Source organism: Pseudonaja textilis, chromosome 7, assembly GCF_049901715.1.
Source record: "Pseudonaja textilis isolate UNSWEBS1 chromosome 7, rPseTex1.2, whole genome shotgun sequence".
NCBI classification, from domain to species: domain Eukaryota; kingdom Metazoa; phylum Chordata; class Lepidosauria; order Squamata; family Elapidae; genus Pseudonaja; species Pseudonaja textilis.
This window is the reverse complement of record NC_141996.1, coordinates 290,210-314,107: the sequence shown is the minus strand read 5'-3', so window position 1 is coordinate 314,107 and position 23,898 is coordinate 290,210. Positions and strand designations below refer to the sequence as shown.

The window sequence follows — 23,898 nt, the reverse complement described above, 5'->3', positions numbered from 1 at the left end:
TGTCTCGGAGTTACTGATTGGAACAGGTAATTTCTGGAACCCTGACACTCGAGACTTCAAAAGAACCAAGGATCGAGGATGCTTCTTGGATGAGAAAGGAAACATCTTATTAAAAAAAAAAAAAAAAAAGAAGGAAGTACACATCTTTTGAAAAAGCAACTTTGATGTAAACCAGTTCAAAAATCTTGGACTGACCCTGAGGGGCAGATGACGTGCAGGCTGGGCTCCATTCCTTCAACCTCAAATCATGAAAGCACCCCCAAATTTTGTAGCTTCTGTTTCTGGCGGCCTTCCATCTCTAACAAATTACTCTCAACAGGTTGCTCTCAAAGTGCTTTTCCCCCTTTAATCTGGTTATTTAGATCTGAGTCAACAAAGCTATCGAGCAGGAAGATGCGATGGGAGTTCAGATAAGCTTTTCTGAGGACACAATCAAGAGGGGAAAGAGATGAAAGAAGAGGATGAGAGCCTCTGTCAAAGGACGCGGAGCAAAACTTGGTCAGCTCCCATGCGATATATAAACGGGCTGCAAGCAGGCTGGAGAACCTCAGGACTGCAAGCAGAGGCAGAGCAAAGGAAAGCAATGGAATCGCTCAAACAGAGAACAAGAGAGGCCAAGAAGGAGCCTCCAAAGCAGCCGAGCAAAGGTAGGAGGAGGAAGTCCATCCACCTCTTGTGTCGGAGGCACCTGACTTTTTCGCCGATGTTGCCTGTCCACCACCTTCCTGAAACCCGCCGTGTCTCCCTTCTGATCCACAGAAGCTAAATCTCTCTCTTCTTTTTTAAAGAGGGGGAAGAATGTTGCTCTCCGATGCCCTTGGATGCCATGAAAGGTAAGAAGGGGTGATATCCTCCCGCTCTGGAGCGGAGGGCAGGCCGAGAGATGTTGAGTCCGATGGCAGAGAGGAGAGGTGGGCTCACACCTCATATTAAGCCGCCTTGTTGTGGTGTGTTGGAGCAAGCTCAACGAAGAAGTTGAGCCATTTGGCAGGGGACAACTGATCTGGCACCAGAATCCCTTGACCAATGATTCGGACCACAGCAGGGGTTAATCCGATGCCCTAAGAGCACGGGTGAACACCAGTTGTGCCTCAGAAGAACTGCTTTAATTTTCATGCCCAGGAGCCTAAAATGGGGCTATTCTCCCTAGGACCGCGAGAGAAGCTGATGTACGTGCTCTGCGTCTTAACCAAGACGGGAACCCAAATGCCCGATTATCTCGCCACGGTGGATGTGGATCCCAAATCTCCCACTTATTGCCAAGTATGAGGATGATCAGTTCTTTGGGACAACGTGGTGAAGGCTTGTTTGGTTCCCCTTTCCTTGGGCCTGTCTTTAATATCTGGCATTCCCATTGGTGTCATAAGTTGAGGAAAATTTATATCAACCTCTTCAGACACATTCTCAGTTTCCAAAACACTTGGAAACCGGGGAACAATTTACTTTAATCGAATTAAGGGAATCCTTTGTTCTAAGCCCAGAAAAGCTCAGCCGTTTCCAGCCTGTTTCAAGTCATTCTGTTCCTTGGTATCTCCTGGTATCCTCAGGCATATCTGCTATTTGCACATTTTTGTGTCAGCAGTCATGGTCAGTTACACCTATGCACAGACACCTTAACCAGGTGCAGCTGAGGCTAGAGCTATGAGAGCTGTAGGAATCCTAAAGGATCATTAGCTGGTACCGCAGACTCCTATGCTATAATGCACTGGGCGTGCTCACAATCCATGAAGAAAGCAGGTGATGCTCAGATGCTGGCTCTTGCCCTCACACATGTGAGCACTTCTGCTCAAGGGTTGGAATGGTAGAGCACTTTTGCGCAGAGAGGGCATGAAAGACTGGAAGGGAAGAAAAAGGCTGTGAGTTTTAGGGACGCCCGTCCTGTCACTGTCCTGCTTGCCAGTTGGGAGAGAAACCTCTATTCTGTCAGTAACAATCCACAACCAGTTTCTCTGAGTTACACTGAGTATTTTATCCCAATATTTTAATCATATGTTATTTCCAATTTTCTAACATAATTTCTAATACAAATATAACAATACAATCTTATGTACCTTAGCAGAATCGCTTTTTCAGTTAAATTTTTACCCATTATCTCTAAATAAATCCTGTTTCTTTACATCTTACTCCACACCTTTGTAGCTTCTCTTCCCTTCCTTCCTCCCTTGCTTCTTCTCTCTGTCCTTTTTACCCCCTTGTCTCTCCACCTCCATTTCCCTCTTCTGTGTTCCCTTTTTCTGTTGCTTTCTGACATTATATCCACTTTTCACCTTATTTTTCCCTTTTTTGGTTGGTTTTTTGGGGTCTTAAAGTCTTCATTCTCTTTCCCCGCTTACCCCCCTTCTTCCCTAAGTAAAGTTACTTGTTCGTCAAAGATGGCTTCTTCTTTGTCCCAATCTTCTTGTTGCGTAGGCTTTTCTTGCAGTTTCTCATAGGTACAAATCGCCATTTCTAAGAATTGAAAAACAGAGCCAAGAGAGCCCTTCCCTTCTTGTTCCTCTTCTTTATATTTTTTAAATACCATTTTCAGTTCGTCCACAAGTGATGCCATTGTAAAAAAAATTTCAAAGAACCACCCAAGTGTTTTTAGTCATTCAAATATAGTTTCCAAAAGTCCCAAAGTCACCAAGCAATCCAAATACACACAAGCGGTTTCTTTTAACACTTTCTTCTTTTTTCACTTTCTCTTCCTGGGGTTACTATTTAGTTACAAAGTTCCAGTTAAGATGTATCTTTTAGAAGTCTTGTTAGAATTTATTCAGATTCTTTTAAATTCCAGGCAGTCTCCTCTTTCCAAATCCTACTCTTATTCTTTTCCTTTCCCTTCCCACTTATAGCAAAAAAAATAAAATATTTTTTTAATGTTCAGAATTCCTTATTGTCCCCTTGACATTTAATTATCCAGTTTAATTATCTCTTGATGCCAAAGCGTGTTTTTCCAATTTCTCATTCATCTCTGTTCACTGTCAACGTAAGGAAGGAGAGTGAAAGAAAAAAAAAACTTTCCCTTTTCACTTTCGTTCGCTGCTTCCGAATCTTCTTTGGGAGCGATGTATCTTTTTTAAAATTTAAGTTCCAGGATACTTTGTTTGTTGCTTTTTATCCCGGTCAGCCAAAACTTTCACTTCTTAACTTCCTCCTGCACTTTATTTCCTGGATGAGTGCTTCTTTGAGGCGGCCATTTCTGACCGCCGCTCGTTCACCTTCGGGAAAGGGAGTTAGCCAGCTGGGGAGGAAAGATGCGGCTTCCCTCGACCCTGCTAGGATCTCCCCCTCTTTGCCACCTCTACGGGGTGGCTTAGCTCCGAAGCCAGACTGGCTCGGGACACTTCAGCGGCGAGCCCAGGCAGAAACCACGCATGATCGCGGATTCCTGCCTGCCGCCGAAGCCCTGCAAACTGGAAGACATCTAACCCAAGCTGACAACATTAAAAAAGGCACATTTAATCTCTGCCTCTCCGGTCTTTCCCCAACAGGTTATTCACCGGCTGCAAATGCCCTACATTAATGATGAGCTTCACGGCATGGTCTGGAACACTTGCAGCAGCCCCTCGGGAGACACCACCAAGAAACGCAACCAGCTGGTCATTCCGTGTTTCAGCTCTTCACGGATTTATGCGGTGGACACCGGGACTGACCCCCAGGCTCCCTGCCTGCTTAAGGTAGGCCGGTTGCAAGCCAGGGAAATGGCTGGCCAAGGACTCTGGGAGGGAACGCGAGGGACTTTAAACCTCTTGATCCCTTGACCTTGCCTTTGTTTTGCCCCTGACTTTTTTATAAGTGATCCAAGCCAAAATCCATTTCCACAGGCACTGAACACAAAACAAAAATACACACACCCAATTTTTGTGATTCTCAAGGCTTCCTGCAAAATCGCTGAGTAGAATTATTATGCACAGACTGAAGAGAATAAAATCAAAGGGAGGAGCTCTTGCTGATTTTAAACAGAAAAGGAAAATAAGTTAACAACCAAGACTCCACTTTTGCAAGATGAATATCTACAGCATAAAAACCAGGTTACCATTCCCACATCTGCAATTTATTGCAGTATAGAAAGAAATCCTGACAAACGACCCAACAACACAAGAGATGTCACAATAATTTTCAAATGTTTTATTTCACCCTGTCACGTTCCTATCAACAACCCCCATGTTTCACTGACCGCAGGTGGGCTCTGGAGTTTTTAGATCAAAGCAATTTGAAGAATTACAAAGAAAAAAGAACCCAGAACTACAGTGCAAGTTTTTATTTTCTCTTCCTCTCCCCAACCTTGGCAGGTGATTGAACCCAGAGAGGTCTTCTGTAAAACCAAAGTGGCTACACTACACACCGCACGCTGCCTGGACAGCGGAGAAGTCATGATCAGCTCCCTAGGGGATCTATTTGGCAATGGAAAAGGTACCACTGGGCAGATGTTTTCCCCAAAGGGGGTCCAGATTGAGGTACTGTGATGTGGCTTGGAAGATGTTGGGAGAGAAACTTTCTCCATAAAAACTCCAAAACCTTTAAAGTTGAGCCCTGGACTCTCTTCCAGGCTGTTGCCACCTCTTGGACAATTCTGAGTGGGGCAAACTACTTTCAGCCAACTCTTCCTGGGAATCACCTACATCTGTCTGAATTCATTTGAACCCTGAACTACAGGTGCATTTGTTCTTGTGGATACGGAAACATGGGAAGTGAAGGGTACCTGGAACCGCCCTGGGGATGAGGCTCCACTCGGATATGACTTCTGGTTCAAACCAAGGCATAACGTTTTATTCAGTACTGAACTGGCGATCCCCAAATTTCTTGTAGACGGGTTCAAACCTGAACTTCTGAGGAAAGGTGAGATGACGGAACATTGTCCAAGCTTAAGGTCCAGCGGTCGGGGGATTGGACTCTTTCCTAAAGTGGGACCCAAGACTTCTTGTGGAAGGATGGCACTGAGGGGGTGTGTGTGGGGGTTGGTGGCTATTTAGTCCAACCCTCTTGTCTAACTAGAGCTGGCCCTTCCCTAAGAGGTGGCAAGTCGACTCCTGCTTGGAGGTCTCCAACATGAGACGGGACCTTTCTGAATACCCTTGTCTAGCAGGAGGCATTCCTACTCACCAGAAGAAGCTGAGATGATTCTTCTCCTTTCCTCCTTCCTCCTTCCTCCTCCGCCTCCTCCTCCTCCTCCTCCTCCTCTGCAGACTACTATGGCCGCCGCCTGAATGTGTGGGACTGGACCACCCACTGCCTCGTTGAGTCCATTGACATGGGGGAGGACACCGTCCCCATCGCAGTCCGCTTCCTGCATAACCCAGATTCCTCACACGGCTTTGTCAGCTGTTGCTTTGATGGCTCCATACATCATATTTACAAGGAGGAGGTGAAAACAAATTGAATTCCTTTCTCCTTTTCCCACCCTCCCACCCCTGCCCTTTCCATCAGAAAGAATTGGCGTCTCAGGTTTCAGCTTAGAATAAAAGAAACAGGTAAAATGCGGTACTAAAAAGAGTGCACAATAGTCCTCCACTTATCACCATGGTCATTAAGTGAGTTATATGGTTACTAAGCAAAGCCAGACTTCCCCACTGAATTTAAAAGCTCTGCATGTCCCAACCAACCCTGTGTCTCTTGCAGGACGGGACCTGGACCACAGAGAAGGTAATTCAGATTCCAGACAAGACGGTCACTGGGTGGTACTTACCTGACATGCTAGGTGGGTAAATATAGTGTGGGGGAGGGGTTGTTCATATTTACCTCTCAACCCTCTACCTTCCTATGCATGAATGTATATGCTCCCCATTTTTCTCCAATGAGACTCTGGACGCTTACGACATGATAAAGCAACAGTGTAAAATATTAAATATAACCTTAAGTTTGCACCCTCCACCATCAAATTAAGGGTCTTTAGCATCTTTTGAGTACAGACCTAGTGCCTTCATGGCTGAAAGAGAGATCTGCAGCTTTTGGGGAGACAAAAGTTATTGAAAATGTTGCATGCCGGCACTTTCTCTTCTCCAGCGTACACCGCTTACTTCATTATTTCATTGGATGACCGTTTCCTGTACCTGAGCAACTGGTTTCATGGCGACATTCGACAGTATGACATCACCGATCCCCACTGCCCTCGGCTATTGGGCCAGGTGAGCTCCTTAGCACTTAAAGGCCAAGAAGCCATGAGGAGGCCTTGGGGTCCTTGCAGATGTCTCTCCTTTCTACCATTGGAACCGGGATGTTGGCTTAAGGGGGAAGCTTAATTCGCAGCCCTCGGTTGCTGGCCAAGGACCCCCGCAGTCTGGGCCGAGGAAGAGCTGAGGGAAGGGACAACTGTCCTTTGGCCCGGACTGACTCTTCCTTTGAGTCTTGCAGGTGTTTGTAGGAGGCAGCATCTACAAAGGCGGGGTGGTGACTGTGGTGAAGGATGAAGAGCTCGACTGCCAACCAGATCTCCTCGTGATCCAGGTGAGCCTCCTCCATTTCCTGAGCATCGGCTCTCCCTGGAAAACCGGTCCGGTTACACAACTAGACGAACTGATTCTACTTTGTTGTAAGGCTACATTAAGAGAATTGTACATGTTACATTTACATTTGATTTGATTTGTCAATCGCTTACAAGATTCAGGTATAAGAATAAATATAGTTCTGCATACATGAGATAGAGACTTATAAGAAAAATAAAAAACGATAGGACAGAGACGGTAGGCATGATTGGTGCGCTTATGCACGCCCCCTAGGAAGGGGGTGAGGTCAAGAGTAGAGTAGAATAAGAATAGAATAGAATAGAATAGAATAGAATAGAATAGAATAGAATAGAATAGAATTCTTTATTGGCCAAGTGTGATTGGACACACAAGGAATTTGTCTTGGGGCAAATGCTCTCAGTGTACATAAAGAAAAGGTACATTCGTGAAGAATCAAGAATCATAACGTACAACACTGAATGAGAGTCCTAGGGTACAATCAACAATCAAATCATACTAGGAAACAGTCACAAGTGGGAGGGGATGGGGGAGAAGGAGGGGTGAGAAGATTAACAGTAATAGTAGTGTACACTTTGTAAATAGTTGGACAGTGTTGAGGGAATTGTTCGTTTAGCAGAGTGACGGCATAGGGGAAAAAAACTGTTCTTGTGTCTAGTTGTTCTGGTGTGCAGGGCCCTATAGCATCGTCTTTTCAGGGTGGGAGTTGAAACAGTTTCTGTCCAGGATGTGAGGGGTCTGTAAATATTTTCACAGCCCTCTTTTGGACTCTTAGATCATGCAGGTCCTCAATTGAAGGCAGTCCTGATTATAGACAGTCTAAGGTTAAAGTTTTTGGGGTTTGGGGAAGAAACCACAGAGTCAGGTAGACTATTCCAGACATTGACCGCTCTGAATCTTGGCTGAATCTTGCAAATTTGAGAATACGACATTCCTGCTGCCACTTTGAACTGCTTGACCCATTTGGTCCTTCCTAAGATTCTTCCTCCGACTGTTCGGCCACCAGCGGCCCCTTCCTTTCATCTGACCGTTTCCTAGGCAGCATCTCTTCTACCGCTCCCCAAGGTCACGCATTACACTGAAACAAGATCCTGGTTGGAGGCAAAGAAGGATTGTCAACCGAGAGCGTGGCTTGTTTTCTGTGGGACTCCTGGGAAGCCCACCAACGAATCTCCTGCAGCAGATTAGACTGCGGAGCTCTCTATAAGCCTCCTTGGACCTGCTAGATTTCTTGACCACTCGGTGTGTTTTTTTCTCACCTTAGGGAAGGAAAGTACATGGGGGACCCCAAATGCTCCAGCTCAGCTTGGATGGAAAAAGGCTTTATGTGACCAATAGTCTCTACACACAGTGGGATGAGCAATTTTATCCCCAACAACAAAGGTAGGAGGCAGCCTCTCAACAGACAAAGGGCATTCAGACCACGCTCCCAAGGAGCTGGGTGTTGCCCTCCTCCTTCTCCTTCTCCTTGGATTGCATGCCAAATCGGTTTGGTCCCTACTTTCTACGGCTTTGTTATGGTCTATTGATCCTGGAATGGCGCGGAGTTTGCCCATCCCTCGAGTGCCCTAATGGGGGTTTTCCAGCACTAGGGAGGCCCAAAGAAGCAAGCAAACGACCCTCCTTCCTAACCTTGAAGGCTTCCTTTGCAGGGATGGGTCAGTCATGATCCAGATCGACGTGGACACAAAGAACGGGGGTCTCTGTGTGAATCCAGACTTTCTGGTGGATTTCGGGAAGGAGCCGTGGGGTCCTGCCCATGCACATGAAATGAGCTACCCGGGAGACTGTACTTCGCACATCTGGGCCTGAGTCTTTCCTCTGAGCCAAGTTAGCATTTAGGGGACGGGGAACTGAAGCAGAGAGCAACGCAAAACCAGAGGGTTGGTTTGTAGTTTAATCCCGCTGCACAGATTTCCACGCTTGAGGAGGATGTGAACAGAGAAATTGTCATTGCAATAAAGTTTTCTCAATAATGCAGACTTTTTCTTATATATATATATATATATTTAAGTCAAACATATACAGACAAAAACATAAAAACATAAAACCATCTTTCAACTTTGTAAATACAGGGTGTCAGTTGGTTACAAATCTTTTGTGCCATCCTTTCATAGTCCTTACTCACAAGGTGTAAAAATCTTCAAATTGTCTATCTAACATATGCTTATATATCTATCCGTTATTAATCATTGTTGTAATGACGAGGCAGTCGAGTTGTTTGATCATGAACAACTGAATCATGGTGATCTTTATTGGATCAGTCTTGCATTTATACACATTTTTAGTTATCCTCCATCACTGGTTAACTTTGGTTACTGCTTAACTTTTGTTACTGTTTAGCACAAAAATCCATACAATTAATTATCTCTAGTTAAAGTCTAACACACGTTTACTTCCTCTCTCTAACCCTCCTTTAGATGAGTAACTTTCTTTGCCTGAGTTGTATTTGCTTTGGAACCTTCATTACCTGAGGTTTGTCATCAAGACAATGACATTCCTGCAATTACAACTCTACATATCCTTGTTTTTTATTTTAAATGGAGGATTCAAAGATTTATGAATGTATCGCAATTGTAAAGGATTAAGAGAGGGGGAAGCAGGAAGAAACAATGCAAATAAATTTGGAATACATTGAATAAAACAACAGGTTGCAATTAGTACAATAATAATAATTATAGCATAAAATAAAAACTGAGCCAAGACCAATCAGGGAGCCAATTGGTTAGCCACTCAAAAGGTGAGTACTGAGCATGGATATTATTTTGAATGTAGGATTGTAAATTGGCAAACTCATCCTCAATAGTTTTATTCAAAGAATGAAAATGCACAGCGCATCCACGGTGTCCAACTTACAGAACCCTCCCTGACGGGATAAAAGATAGTCTATGGCAAAACGCTGCTGTAAGACATCTTGATTTAAGTCTTCTATTTCATGCTGCAAATCAGGAATAATAGCAGCGGTAGCATTGATGGATTTTTCAAGTCTGCAGGTGAGACCAAGAATAGATCGTCTGTTTTCTTGAGCAATTATGCCAGGATAAGAGCCTAGAGTAAGGACTCCTGCAACGGCCCCTGCCAATGCACGGCCAAATGTAGAACCAGAAGACAATTGTGTGTCAATAATAACTTCATCATTACATGTAGGCCCCAGAGAGGAACGCCGCTGTCGAGTTGATGGGAGCATACCTATTTGAACAGGTAGAGTAAAATAACCTATAGCTGCACATTGATAATTCTGAGGATGCACATTGGTGGCATATTTATCAAAAAAGAACCACATATTAGGATCCTGAAGCTGCCATCCAGCGCATATCGATCCTGTATTAGTGATCAGAGGCATTAAAAATAGGAAAATTGTCAGGATACATATCAGGAGCTATATTAATTCTATACAAAGAAGAATTAAAGGTACCTGACAACCATTAGTAGTCAGAACAATAACTATAATTCCCCAGCTTTTTTAATGTGTTGAACAGCATCATAATCAGACCAGTTATGAAGCTAAGTGTGTTTAGCGTGACAACAGAAACACAGACCCCTTGTAAATTGACTAACTTTCAAGTAACGCCAACGGACAAAATTCAATTGCATAGGGGGTGTAGAAAATAGCCAGGAGTGTGAAATAGATTGTAGTTGTGAGACAAGAAATGTAGAAGACACGATCAAGTTAGGGGTAAAAGAAATTTGACCAAATGCCACTGGGGGCTCATAGTATAAAGTAATATTTGTGCCATGGGTCATAAACATGTATTGGGCATGACGAACCCACAAATTAGGGTTAAGACGAACCACAGAAGTGTCATTTTGAGCAGAAACACCATTAACCACAAACAAGAAAATACAAAGTAAAATGGTAACAGAGTTAGCAGTAAAAATAGCAAAAACAGCAGCAACAAGATTTTCAGGAGTCTGAGGTAACGAGGCCTGTTGCCATTGTTGTTGAGCTTGATATGCAGTAGATTTAACCTGGACCCAAGTGATGGGTTGCGGGCACTTTGAGCTTGGAAGACGGACTTCCGTGTTCAGATGAAGATTGAAATCCGGAATCGGGTTGTGAAGGCCCTGATGCCATGCCATGATACAGACGAACACAGCGCACTGGAACCCACACTGCTTGTCGAGTAGAAGGATCTTCCCCGGCGGCGTAACCATGACCCCAGGTGATCAGCGGTGTAGGGCCTTTCCAGGTTGGATCTGGAGCTGGGCGGTACTTTACCAAAGGCCTTGCTAAAGATTCAGTAGTTCAAAAATGTAAATTAACCGGTGAGTCTGCAAGAGAATCTAAAAAGGTTAAATAATTCCAAGTATATAATGCTACAGCAATGAGATTTTGAATCTTTCACAGATGGTAAGGGCCAGATTCAGCTTGTAATTGTTTCTGAAGCAATGCCTTAAAAGTACGATGAGCTCGCTCAACTATAGCTTGACCCTGAGAGTTGTAAGGAATTCCGTGCGCTAAAGTAATATTTCATTTCTGACAAAAGGTTTGAAATTCCTTACTAATATAAGCGGGGCCATTGTCAGTTTTAAATTGAGAAGGCCGACCCATTACAGCAAAAGAGGATAGGCAATGAGAAATAACATCTGAAGTACGTTCATGTTTTGAAGCAGTAACCCAAAGGAAATGTGAATGAGTGTCAATAGACGTGTGAAGAGAACAGTATGGCTTAAAGGTTGAAAACTGAGTTGCATCCATTTGCCAAATTTGATTAGCTTGGGTTCCTCGTGGGTTGATACCCACTGGAAAGGGAACTGCCAGTTGCTGACAAGCTGGACAAGCACGGACAATATCCCGGGCTTCAGAAAATGAAATTTTAAATTGCTTTGCAAGTGATTTGGAATTTTGATGAAAATAAGAATGACTAGCAACAGGATCAGCAGACAAAGACGCAACATCCTTTAAGGATTCATCTGCCTTCTGATTTCCTTCAGTCAAGGCATTAGTAAAGGGAGTATGACTTCGAATGTGTTCTACATACAAAGAATACAAGCGAGTTTCCAAAGTATTCTTTAAAGATAAAAACAAGGATAACAAATTCTTATCCAAAGACAGAGCACAATAAGAAAAGGGAAGAGATTGCATAGCTAAATACACATATTGAGTATCAATGATCAAGTTAATAGGTTGGCCATTGAACAATTGTAAAGCCAAAATCACAGCAGCCAGCTCAGCACGTTGAGCTGAAGTCTGTGTGGCAGTAAATTTAGAATACCATTGTTGTTGAATCTGCCAGACAATTACACCCCTTGTAGGTGATCCATCAGTAAAGGCTGTAAGAGCTTTAGAAATAGGATTTTGCACAAAAATGGAAGAAAAGGCTGGATTTAAAGTAGTAGTAACCACTATTCTAGGATCCTTGAGTAAAGAATACAACAAGTTTCCCACATATTGAGAAAAGGCTATCTGATATGATTCTGAAATCATCATCAAATGCTCATGTTCAACTTTTGTACGAGTGAAAGCTATGCTAATGAGATCTTGTCCTGTAAGGTGTAAGGCTCGTTTACGACCTTTAATAATCAAATCCTCTAATGCTGATTGATAAGAATAAATGTTTCTAGGCAGAGTGGCTGACATAATTAATCCATGCTGGGACGCATTAGAATAAAGACATCCCGTGGGTAAGGGTGTTGTGGGAAGAATAGCTAAGCAACGTCCTATTGTTAAGGATGTTATCCTGTCCGCATATCGATGCTTAAACTTATTCAATATTTCTTGAAGGCATGTTCTTTGAGGATCAGTTAATACAACTAGATCTCCTGGTGATTATGCTCCCTTCAAAGACTGAAATAAGGGCAACATATCACCACTTGTAATGTAGAAGAATAGGCGTGGCCAATTAATAATGCCAAGTAATTTTTGCCATTGTACTAATGTATATGATTTCTGTACTTGTAATTCAGGAAGAATTGGAATGGAGGAATTGTGCAACGTTCTATGTTTCCCATTTTTCTTTTTTATAACAAAAACAGGAGTATTCCAAGGACTAGTAGAAGATTCTATATGACCAGCAGCCAATTGTTCTTGAACCAATTGTTGTAAAGCAGCAAGTTTTTCCCTTGATAATGGCCATTGTTCCACCCAAACCAGCGTAGAACAGAGCCATTTAAGAGGAAGAGCCGTCATCAAGAATCAAATGGGCATTAAGAAGAGAAAGGATATCACGGCCCCAAATATTAGCATGAATATCTAGAATGTATGGTTGTAGGAAAAAGGACTTACCAGCAGATGTTGTAACATTAATTTCTTGAACACTCTGCCAAGCAGCTGTAGAACCTCCTATTCCCCACAATGAAGAAACTGTCGTTTTTGGCCACTGTACTGGCCACTGTAAAGAGATGACAGTAACATCGACTCCAGTATCCAATAACCCTTGAAATGGTTGTTTATTCAGGAAGAGCGTTAACAAAGAATGAGAGGAGTTCAGCTGATGAAGTAAGCCTACAGATAAAGAAGTTGATCCAAATCCTGCATCCCCATGTTTACCTATACCAGGAGATGGAAGTTCATATGGAAGAAGAAGCAGTTGAGCAACAGAAGAATTACAAGGAAGAACTTGAGGAAGATTCACCCAAATCTGAATCATGAGGATACCAGTGTAATCTGAATCTATTACCCCAGGCACAACAAAACAGCCCTTTTTGTTGCAGAAGAACGAGGCAAAATTAAGCCAACTAATCCCGAAGGAAGAGGACCTTTAAATTGAGATGGAACTATTTTAACTTCCATGGGAAATTTAAACTCAATTTCCTCTTGAGTGATTAAATCGATCCCAGCACTACTGGCTGTGGCTGGGGAGGAGTGAGAGAGACTGCTGGAGGAGTCAGAGTGATGGGAAAGACACGCTTTGGATTCTGGGTGGGTGCCACACCCATTGGCAAGTTTCCCGACCGAAATTGACATTGATTGGCCCAATGAAATCCCTTTTTACAAATAGGGCACTTCTTAGAAGGACGATTCTGAGGCATAGAAGGTGTAGAACGACAGTCCTTCTGAAAGGGGCCAGGCTTCTTACACTTAAAACAGTTACCAATTGGTTGCTGTCCTTTCTAAATAGCAGCTGCTAACATATGCATTTTATAAGTTTGTGATCCAATATCCTGGCAGACTCGCAGCATACCTGCCAGAGTGTAATGAGCAGTAGCCTTTAATGGCTGTAAAGCTCTTTTACAATCTGCATTAGCATTTTCAATAGCTAACTGGCAAAGCAGTTCACCAGCAGCTTCCTGATGATCAAACTGCTGTCTAATTGCTTTGGACAGACGCTCAACAAAGTCAGCATAAGGCTCATTGGCATTCTGTTGAATGTTTGAAAAATTTGCTCTAGGTTCTCCAGCTTGGGGTACCTTAAGAAAAGCACGAAAGGCACATTCAGAAACAATAGTTAACGTAGCTGGAGGAAGAACAACTTGAGCAGGAATTGTACCAAATGGTCCAGAACCAAATAGCTGCTCAACTGTATATGTTCCTCCTCCTCCTAAAGCAGCAGCTTGAGCATGTCTCATATATTCACTCTCCCAAACCACATATTGCATGGATGTTAAAATCATGCAAAATATTTGCTTCCAATCTTCAGGGATCATTGTATAACCACTTTTTATTCCTTCTACAAGTCCTCTTGTAAAATTACCACTAATCCCATAGTCTGTAACTGCCTTTTTAAAACTCTCTTAAGATCTGATAAGGCAGACCCTCCCATTCTGCTACTTGCAGTCCAAGCTGTGGCCCCTGACCAGGATGATATTGTACTGGACAAACAGACAGTAATTCTGCAAGTCTCCGGAGAGAAGCCCTTCCAGGCGATCTGGAGCCATTGGGGGGAAAAGGACAGCCAAGCCGTAGTTAGTCTCTGCACCCCTGAGACCCTGGCCAGGGTGGGACTTCAGGGCTCTTTCAGGCGGGGCCGTCAATGCCACCCATTATGCTCAAAGGGAGACGCCTCTTGCTCCTCTCCTGGCAGACCCCTCCCCACTAACTCTGCCTGTGTCTCTGCAGCGGTTCCCCCGTGAAGACCTGGGCTCCTTGACCACCCGAGACTTTCCGGGCAAGCGGTGCTCACAGTAGTTCTGGAGGGCTTTGCTGGTTGACCGGCAGCTGTGCAGCTGTTGGGGGCAGGGATTGCGTGGATGGTGTGGGGGGAAACCTCACCTAGCAACCCCCCTCCCCGGTGAAAGGATGTGGTCCCCCAACAGCACCCATTTCTTCTCTCCCATGTTTGTCCTGCTGGGTGTCCCAGGGCTGGAGGAGGCGCATGGGTGGCTCTCCATCCCTTTTTGTGCTGGGTTCCTCATCCCTCTTCTGGGCAACTTCACCATCCTCTCCGTTGTGAAGACCGAGGCCAGCCTCCACCAGCCCATGTTCTACTTCCTCTGCCTGCTCTCCTTCATCGACTTGGGCCTTTCCATCTCCACCCTGCCCAAGATGCTGGCCATCTCCTGGTTTGGCCTGAGCAGGATGAGCTTTGATGTCTGCCTGGCCCAGATGTTCTTCATCCACACCTTCACAGGGATGGAGTCAATGGTGCTCCTGACCATGGCTTTCAACTGCTACGTGGCCATCTGTGACCCGCTGAGGTACTCCACCATCCTCACACAGGCCACCGTGATCTGGATCTGCCTGGGCATAACTCTAAAGCCGGCCTGCCTGATATTTCCAATGACTGTGATGTCGAAACACCTGCCTTTCTGCAGTGCCCACATCAACATGCCCCATACCTACTGTGAGCCCATGGGTATCGCCAAGCTGGCCTGCACAGACATCCATGACAATGTCTTCTACGGCCTTTGGGTTGCTTCCTTCCTTGTGCTGGAGTTGACCCTGATCGCCGTTTCCTACACCAAGATCCTGCAGGCCGTTTTCCGGCTCTCCTCCAAGGAGGCCCGGCTGAAGTCCTTGAGCACCTGCCGCTCCCACTTTGCTGTGATTTTTGTCTTCTACACACCAGCTTTATTCTCCTTCCTCACCCACCGCTTCGGACACAACATCCCCCATTTTGCCCACATCCTCGTTGCCAACCTGTATGTCATTCTGCCCCTGATGCTCAACCCGGTCATCTACGGTGTGAGGACCAAGGAGTGCTCCAAATGCTCTCCCAAGAGCACCACATTGGGAGACTCTCCCTGAAACGACCTCTCCGTTGGGTAGAAGAGTCGTCTTTGACTATCTGAAGGGAGGTGTTGCAGAAGCTTCCCATGGTCTCCTCTGGAGTCAGTGACACCCACCACCCACTCATGTGCTCTGGCATCTTGGTCGTAGGCATTGACTAAGGGAATGGAAGACAGGGATGTGAGACTTTGACTCTGGCTGCTTAAGGAAACTCCGGTGCCCAAAGTCCACAAGGGCAAAATAATAGCTTCTTGTGTAGCAGAACTCAAGCCAATTCAAAACGGTAAATATTTGCAGAGTGTATAGCAAAAGTAACCCCGTGGTGAATGGTGCCTGCGAAGGGGGAGCTGCTGCGATGGACCCGAGTGCAGCATCAGTTTCCAAGGTAGAAGGGAGCAGAGGCCAAGCACGGAGGAGGCAGCGGGGCAAACGAGAGTCAGCACAGCCCGGAGCTGGATCGGGGGCAGAGGAAGAGAGTCAGAATAGCTACTACCTAGAATCTCTTAGGATATATCCAGTGGCCTGAGATTAGCAATGGTTTAGTTTGGCAAGATTCTGTCTGTTGGACGTAAGCAAATAAAGAATTGAACTCGGTTGGATTGTTTTACGACGTTCTTGGGCTGGGCTCCACGGCTCCTGCCCTAAGAGGAAGCCTACGGTTTTAGATCTGGGGACCAGGGAGGTCCCCCTAAAAGATGAGAGTGGAGCTCACCTGAAGCAAGAGCCGATCCTCATGCAGGTTCCCAGGACAGACTTTGCAATGAGGGCCAAAGGGTCCCTTCCAGCTGCAAGGAGCCTCTCCCCATTCTGGACTTCTCTGCGTTATTAAGGGTTCCCTTCAATGAGCGTGCAAGAACTGTACACAGGAATTATCCTCCAGCCACTCAATCTCTTGTGAAAAGGGACTCTAACCAGGAATCTGACCAAGGTCTGCTTGTGTTTGGTTTTGTGGCCAGGGCTGATTGTTGCTGTTTTGCTCAACCTCATGTTATCTGTCTCACCAAACATTTAGTTTATCAACGGTGGAATCCTGACGTGGATCCTCTGGTCTGGCTGGTTTTCTTGCAGATGTTTCGTGGCCCCATTAGGTAACATCATCAGGGCCAGAAGAGGGTGGGCTTGCCCCCTGTTAGATGCTGGTCCCTTGCCCTGTCAGTGTTGCTGGGCTATTCTTGAGGATTCCTGGATTAGGCTGATGTTTCCCATTTGATTATTTGTTTGAACTGGTAGTTCCTTGATGCGAGTATTGTTTACTTCTTGACTGTTGGTGTAACGTTAGTCTTGGCATTCCCCTCTGCTCACCTGGCTATGGATTGCTGACGAGGCATTCCGGTCTTTTGGTTTCCTTTTTGGCTTTTTGCATTGCTGTTTTTTAAGGGTTTGTAGATGTTCTCTCTATGTGCCTGTTGATGGCTGGTTTGTTCTTGGGTGCCAGGGTTCTCTAGCGTTTAGCCCAAACTATCAATTCAGACAAACAAGCTAACAACAAACAACAGCCTAAACCAGGAAGCACCAAGGACAGGGGGAGCCATTAATATGTAAAAAAGGGCAAGACCTTCTAGCACTGATGATGTTGCCTAGTTGGGTCAAGAAGCCCACCAAGCTTCCAAGAGAGCCCCCAGGACCCCTCCATTCAACTGTGAGCTATGAATATTCTCTTCTATCAGTATTGCTGGAGATACACAGAAAGGGGGGGGGAAGGAGTTGACCCAAAGGACTTATGGACTCTTTCCCCAGCTCAGCAGGGGGTCCGTGCCCTTTACCCAAACTGAGCTCCCCGAGGTAGAGATTGCAAAACAAGCTTAGCTCTGCAGAGGGAAGGATACAGAGAGCTCCCTCTCCAAGTCTGCGTAATCCCACCCCCAGAATGGCCACTGGTGGGTTTTATGCAGAATTAACCAACCGTTACAGCATGTTTAACGTCACAGGGTCACAAGGTGTTCTCCCTCCTCCCTTTTTACAGTATGCCCTATTAGCATAAGCGAAGCATCAATACATATTTACTTATGCAATAAATGGCACAGCGGTTAGAGTACAGCATTACAGGCAGACTCGGTCCACTGCCAGCAGTTCGATCCCAACCAGCCACAGGTTGACTCAGCCTCCTGTCTTTCCGAGGTCGGTCAAAGGGGGACCCCGATGGTTGGAGGCAAAGGGCACCTAAGACTTCAACACTGCAAACCGCCCAGAGTGACATGGATAAAGCCCTACAAGGCGGGATAGGAATCTAAGTGCTGTTGCCGTCACATGGAGTCCTTGACTCGGGACCACAACTGAGCCCAGCATTTCTGTTCTTAAGTGAGACATCCGTTCAGTGAGTTTTGCCGCATTTTATGACCCTCCACTTGTCACAAGGTCACAAAAGGGGATCACCTGATTTTGACACGCGGCAACCGTCATAAATGTGAATCAGCTGCCAAGCATCTGAATGTTGATGATGTGACCAAGGGGGCGTGGCAACTGTCATAAGGCTGAAAAATGGTCACAAGTCCCTTTTTTCAGTGCCGTTGTAACTTTGAACAGTCGCTAAATGAACTGTTGTAAGTCAAGGTCCAGCTATACTCCATTTCTTCACTAGCCACTCAAACAAAAGCTGAGCCTTATTTTTTAAAAGGAACACATTTTTCCCAACATGCAGTGTTGAAAATGGGCCCCACATCCTGGGGTCCCGCTGGGTTTTTAGAAAAGAGGGGAGAAAATTAGAGAAAATGAAGGTTTGCAGACAGTGCAGCGGAGGGCACCGTTTCACCTCCCATGGAGACTTCATTTGTTTTTGTTTGTTTATTTGTTTATTTTGATTTGTCAATCGCTTACAAGACAATAGGTATAAGTACAAACATAGTGATGAATACATGGATACATATAAGAAAAATAAATAAACAATATATATAAAAGAAACAATAGGACAGGGACGGTGGGCACGTTGGTGCGCTTATGCAGGCCCCCCCTACAGACCACTTAGGAAAGGGGTGAGGTCCATAGTAGACAGTCTAAGGTTCAAGTTTTTGGGGTTTGGGGAAGAAACCACAGAGTCAGGTAGAGGATTCCAGACATTGACCCCTCTGTGGCTGAAGTATTTCCTGCAATCGAGTTTGGTGCGGTTAACCTTGAGTTTGTATCTATTGTGTTGCTCTTGTGTTGTTATGGTTGAAGCTGAGGTATTCATTGACAGGTAGGACATTGCAAGGTATGATTTTATGTACTATACTTAGATCGGATTGACTTCCTCTTAACAGAGGCCAGGAGACGAAAATCTCTCTCTCTCTCTGACTCAAAGGGGCTAATCTGCAGGAGGTGTCAGAAAACCAGTGGCAGGAAATACAGTCAGAAAATCAGGGGACCCAATCCTTGGCCAGGGGTTTTACCTTTCCCTACCAACATTCCTTTGCTCCCCTTCCCTGCCCCGCCCAGCCTGCCGGGGAGTCCAGGCACCCGGTCCCGGAAAGCTCCTGTGCCAGCCTCAGGTGGCACCAAGGGACTCTCTTTGGCTCCCAAAGGCCTGACGTTGGCAGGGGAAGGGCAGAGCTCCGGGATGGCCAAGTCTGGACAGCACCTACCTGTTGCCCTCCCCCGAGGGAAGAGCTTATAAAGGTATGGAACTGTTAGAAATATTGCATAGGGAAAACACACGTCCCCCCCAAAGTAACTGATTAACAGCCTCTGAAATCTTTAAACTTACAGCAAACAAAAGAATTAAACACCTATTTCCAATTGTGAACCCACACAAGCAGAGCTCAGTCAACGCAGTGTAAACATAATCCTAACGCTCAGTTCAAACAGAGATCCAATCCTCCTCACCTGCTTTCATCCCCCGCTTCTCCAGATCAAGACGTATGCACATCCACACCCCTCGAGGGTCACCCGAGAAACAGCAAGCACACATATCTCAAGACCCACCCTGAGGACAAACACCCCCCCCCCACTTGCTGCGTAGCTGCCCCCCCAGGGGAATCTCTCTGCTTGGGGGGACAAATGACGCTCCGTTCTTCACAGGGGTCTGGGCTTTGTTTGACTTGTTCTTGCACAACCCGGGTTCAAGATGGACCCCCTCCCGCATAAGACAGCACGGCGGGAGGGGTCTTCCTTCAGCCTCCCAGGGCATGAGGGCCAGGGGCCTTGGCCAAGGAAAGTTGCCCATGGGACTCCACAGGCAGCCAATCCCCCGGAGGGCCGGACCCCATCTGGGACATCCAGACCGGATTCCCGGCTTATGCTTGTAGCTCCCTCTTCTGGCCAGCCCAATTTTTGCAGCCTCTTCTTGCTTGACAGCAGGCTTGTCCAACCTTTCACCTTCCCTGGGCCACATTAGAAGATGAAAATTTGGTTTGGGCCGCAAATAAAATAAAATAACAGTAACAATACCTGATCATCCCAAAAAACCATAGAAAACATTTTTTTTCATAAGATATAAAAAACAGTCAACCAGGGAGAAAGGAACGCGGGGGGCGGAGGGAAAGAAAGCTCGCCCGCCTCGCGCCTACCTCTCCTCCTGCAAATGGCCCGGCTGGATGCAGCAGGACTGGAAGGCGAGGACCGGGAGGCTCGGTACAGCAGCTCCGGCGGCGGCGGCGGGGGCAGAAGCCGCTACAACAGCTCTGGCGGCAGCAGCGGCGGTGACGGCGGCAACAGCAGGAGGTGGTGGAGCGGGACTCTTGGGCTGCGGCTGCCTCGGCACGAGGAGCGCTCTGACGGTGCCTGCCTTTTCTGTTGCTGCTTGGCGTGGCGCTTGCCTCACCCCGCCTCACGCCTGCCTCTCCTCCTCCTCCTCGCTGGCTCGTCCTCTTGCACGAAGGTTGGGGTGGGCACTGGGCCGCATTACGAGCCGACCTGGGCCGCATGCAGCCTGCGGGCCGCGGGTTGGACACGCCTGCTTGACAGGGACCCCCAAGATCCTGGGCCAGGTCCTCTCTGCCTCTGCTAAGCAGCACCCCAGAAGATGGTCCGGGGGGGAAGCGGGCGGCCTCTCCAAAAGGCAACCGGACTTCCCTGTGTTTTTCCCTTGAAAAAGTTTCGCTTCTCATCCAAGAATTTTCATCAGTTCTGAAGCAGCTTCTTGGGTGAGAACTGAAACACTTTCAAGGAAAAAACTCAATAAAGTCCAGTTGCCTTTTGGAAAAGCACCTTTGGGACAACCAGGCCCTGGAGGACGGAGGAGCCCCATAGGCAGAAGGTCCCCCCGTCCCCCGGAGCGGGGCTGATCCTGACACACACACACACACACACACAGAGTCTGCACAAATGAGGGTCTTTATTCTGCAAGAAAAAATACTTTTGCCAATAAAGGAACGTGATCGAATGGTATATACACGTGAAAGTATTATTGACAAAAGCCTTGAATGCAGAGCAGGAAGTAACGTGAGAAATCTTCATGCTTCCTCCCAGTTCCACTTCAATTTGTCCCTCTCACGTCTCTTTCCTCCATTTCCCGCTTTTCTCCAGCTACTCTCCCTCCCTCCCTCCTTCTCTCCCCCACTCACCCCCGGAATCCCTGGGCGTTTTCTCCCAAACCCCGTCCAGCACCTGGACCTCCATCGGCCCAAAGCCCTCCGGGCCTCCCCAGCTTCTCACAGGAGGCAACGGGGCTTGACCGAATAAGGACGCCGGGGGTGTTGCCCATCGTCCTGGTCCCCAAAGCAGGTGGAGAAGTGAGGGTTTGTGTGGGTCTGCGGAAGGGGAACCATCGCGGGTTTTTATCATGACCTTGACGCTTGCTTGTGCTTCACTCAAGGGTAACCAACCAGGTTCAGGCAGGGTGTTTTTCTAGCGGCCAGTCTGAGTGGAGTTTGGGATGCGGCCCCCTCCTTCTTGAGGCAGAGTCTCCAGGAGGCTCAGCACCCACCCACCCGCTCCCCCCATGGCAGACCTCATGGCAAGGACAGCCGAGCTGGGCGGGGGGGGGAGTAAGCGGCTGCTTCTGCAGGAGAGACGCTGTTGGGCAGCTCCCCCAGAAGGGGCTGAGCGCAGAGAGTCCCCTCGGGGGGGCACCAGGAGCCCCTTGTGGGTGTGACTGGGGGTCTCGCTGCATGCCACCCTTCACGGTTCTCTTCCCGGTTTTGGAGGGGATTGTCCTGAGAAGCATGGAGGCTGGCTTGTTTATTGATTGATGACGTTGATTGGCCTCCCGTCTCCTATCCAGCCCTCCTGGGCAGCTGACAAGATGACCACACTGGAAGCAAAACCACCACTGAGCCCAGCGGAAAGAACCATTGACAAACAGCAGCATTAACCCAAGATGGCCAAGGACGGAGGGATCCGGTGCAACGAGTCGGCCCCCTCTGGGTAAACCTCCCGCATGAGGCCCCCAAGGCGGAGCCAGGTCCTGCGGCCCTTTTGGAATTCCTTGCCTGGCAGGATCCGCAATGGGCCCCCTCTGCCGGGACGGGGCACGGGGGGCTCCCTAGGGCTCACCAGTAGCTTCTCTCTTCTGGTTCGCTTGCTGAAGGACACAGCCGCTGGGTTTGTGCCCCGACCTGACGTGGCCAGCCTTGAGCTCTTCCCGTGGAGCAACTGGCCTGTCCGTGCTGATCACCTCTCCACCAGCTTCCCTGGGCCCTGATAATCATCAGAGGCTCAGTGACAGGGACTCTGCGTCATCCAAGACCTCCAGGCTGCTGGCACGCTCTTGCCAGAAGAGGCTGGGGAGGGAGCAGAGCGTGTGCCGGCCAAGCTTCTCCGGGTGCCTCACGGGCCTTACGGGTACAGAAGCCGGCATTCCCGTCACCTGAGAGAGAGAGTTCTTGCCGATTGGCGGAAGCGCGGGTGTTGCGTTGCTTGAGCTGATCTCTGGGTCCAAAGAAGCCTCCAAGGAGACCTAGGTCCTCCTTGCCTGGACTACTCTTCCCATTCCTATTTTTAGCCACGATCCAGGGGTCTGGATGGAGCACAGACTGGGCTGCATCAGCCTGGTACCAAGCTCACAGGGAATGGTGGTGCCCCCGCTCTACACTGCCCTGGCTCAGGCCACCTCGGGACCACCGGGTCCACCTCTGCCCACACCATGGAAAAGGCGGTGCTGAGTACGCGGAGCAGGAAGGCGGGACAAAGAGGGTGGCGACTCAATCCCAGGAAGAATGGTTAAAAGAGCCACCGTGGCCACTTGAAGACTTGTGGACTTCCGGTTCCAGAATTCTGGGAGTCCACAAGCCTTCAAGTGGCCACGGTTGGAGTCCCCTGCTCTAAAGGGTTAGACCGAAGGGAAGAGAGTCTACTCTGCAGGGCTCCCAGGGCCTGGATAGGAAGCAGGGCTGAACGTTTTACAAAGAATCATCCAGATTTGGAGCAAGGAGGGACCCGGGGCTGACATCCTGCGAGAGCCACCAAGCTACCCGCAGGCTCCATCCCTGCCGTTTTTCAGAGCAAGTCCAGACATGGGTGTGAGATGGTCTGAGCACCCCAAGCTCCAGGGATCCCAACTGCATTGCGTTCACACACACACACACACACCACCTGAGTCAGGAGGTCCACCTCCCCCCAGTCTCAAGGCCCATGGGGAAACTCTCGAGGGGAGCCATCTCTTGGCTGCAGCAGGCTGGGTGTCTCCCCCGCCCCCCCCCCGCTTCTGTCTTCGCCGTTGCTTCCTTGACTCCAGGGCTGGGGCCCCCTCCCCTTTGCCCCAGTTCCCACATGGGTGGGGCAGGTTGGGGCTGGGCTAGGCAGAGGACGCGGCGGCTGGCAGCCCATCCAACTTAGCAATGGGAGGGGGTAAAACAGTGAACTCCCTCCCAGAAATAAAAGAGGAACTCCTCCCTGCAGAGAAATTGCAGGACACCAGCCACAACGGGACCTCGGAGGTCTTCTAGTCTAACCCCCCTGCTCAAGCAGGAGACCTGCAGCTGTCCAGTCTTTTCTTGAAAACCTTCTGTGATGGAGGAGCACCCAGAAGTTGCCTCCAGAAGTTGTGGGGCTACGGTGGAAGGAAGGAAGGAAGGAAGGAAGGAAGGAAGGAAGGAAGGAGGGAGGAGAGGGAGGGAGGGAGGGAGGGAAGGGAGGGAGGAAGGAAGGAAGGAAGGAAGGAAGGAAGGAAGGAGGAGGAAGTTCCTTCCCTTGGTCCCTCTCGCCTCTCTTTCCCTCGTTTCCAGCCTGGTCTTTATTCGGCTGCTCCTCTTCCTCCTTATCTCAGTTACGGCCACTGGAACATCCAGGAAGACCCAGAAAGCTGCCTACGTGCCACCACCCAGGTGCTTTCCAGCACTTCCCTTCTTGCCTGGCCGATCACAACCTCGTGGTGCCTCTGCTGAGTCACTGGTCTTCCACGGGGAAATCTCCCTGCCCCTGGCACGGCCCCAACCTCTCCCCTCCTCCAGGCACTGACCTGCCAGCGGTCTGGACGTTAATCCGGTGCTTGAG

General features: G+C 47.8%; 2 protein-coding genes across 2 annotated transcripts; both read left to right on the top strand.

Moving 5' to 3' along the window:
- The first annotated feature begins 278 nt into the window (after nt 1-278).
- LOC113453501 (methanethiol oxidase-like) lies at nt 279-8,419 on the top strand. The gene is made up of 12 exons (XM_087936860.1): nt 279-647; nt 789-833; nt 1,151-1,263; nt 3,474-3,659; nt 4,275-4,395; nt 4,639-4,821; nt 5,169-5,347; nt 5,602-5,680; nt 5,986-6,107; nt 6,334-6,426; nt 7,708-7,826; nt 8,096-8,419. Exons 1-12 carry the CDS (start codon nt 449-451, stop codon nt 8,253-8,255), a joined length of 1,599 nt encoding a protein of 532 aa, XP_087792986.1. The 5' UTR covers nt 279-448; the 3' UTR covers nt 8,256-8,419.
- Nucleotides 8,420-14,622: 6,203 nt separating this feature from the next.
- On the top strand, nt 14,623-21,147 carry LOC113450459 (olfactory receptor 52E4-like). Its single transcript, XM_026721650.2, has 3 exons — nt 14,623-15,521; nt 20,796-20,850; nt 21,070-21,147. Exons 1-3 carry the CDS (start codon nt 14,623-14,625, stop codon nt 21,145-21,147), a joined length of 1,032 nt encoding a protein of 343 aa, XP_026577435.2.
- The last annotated feature ends 2,751 nt before the right edge of the window (nt 21,148-23,898 follow it).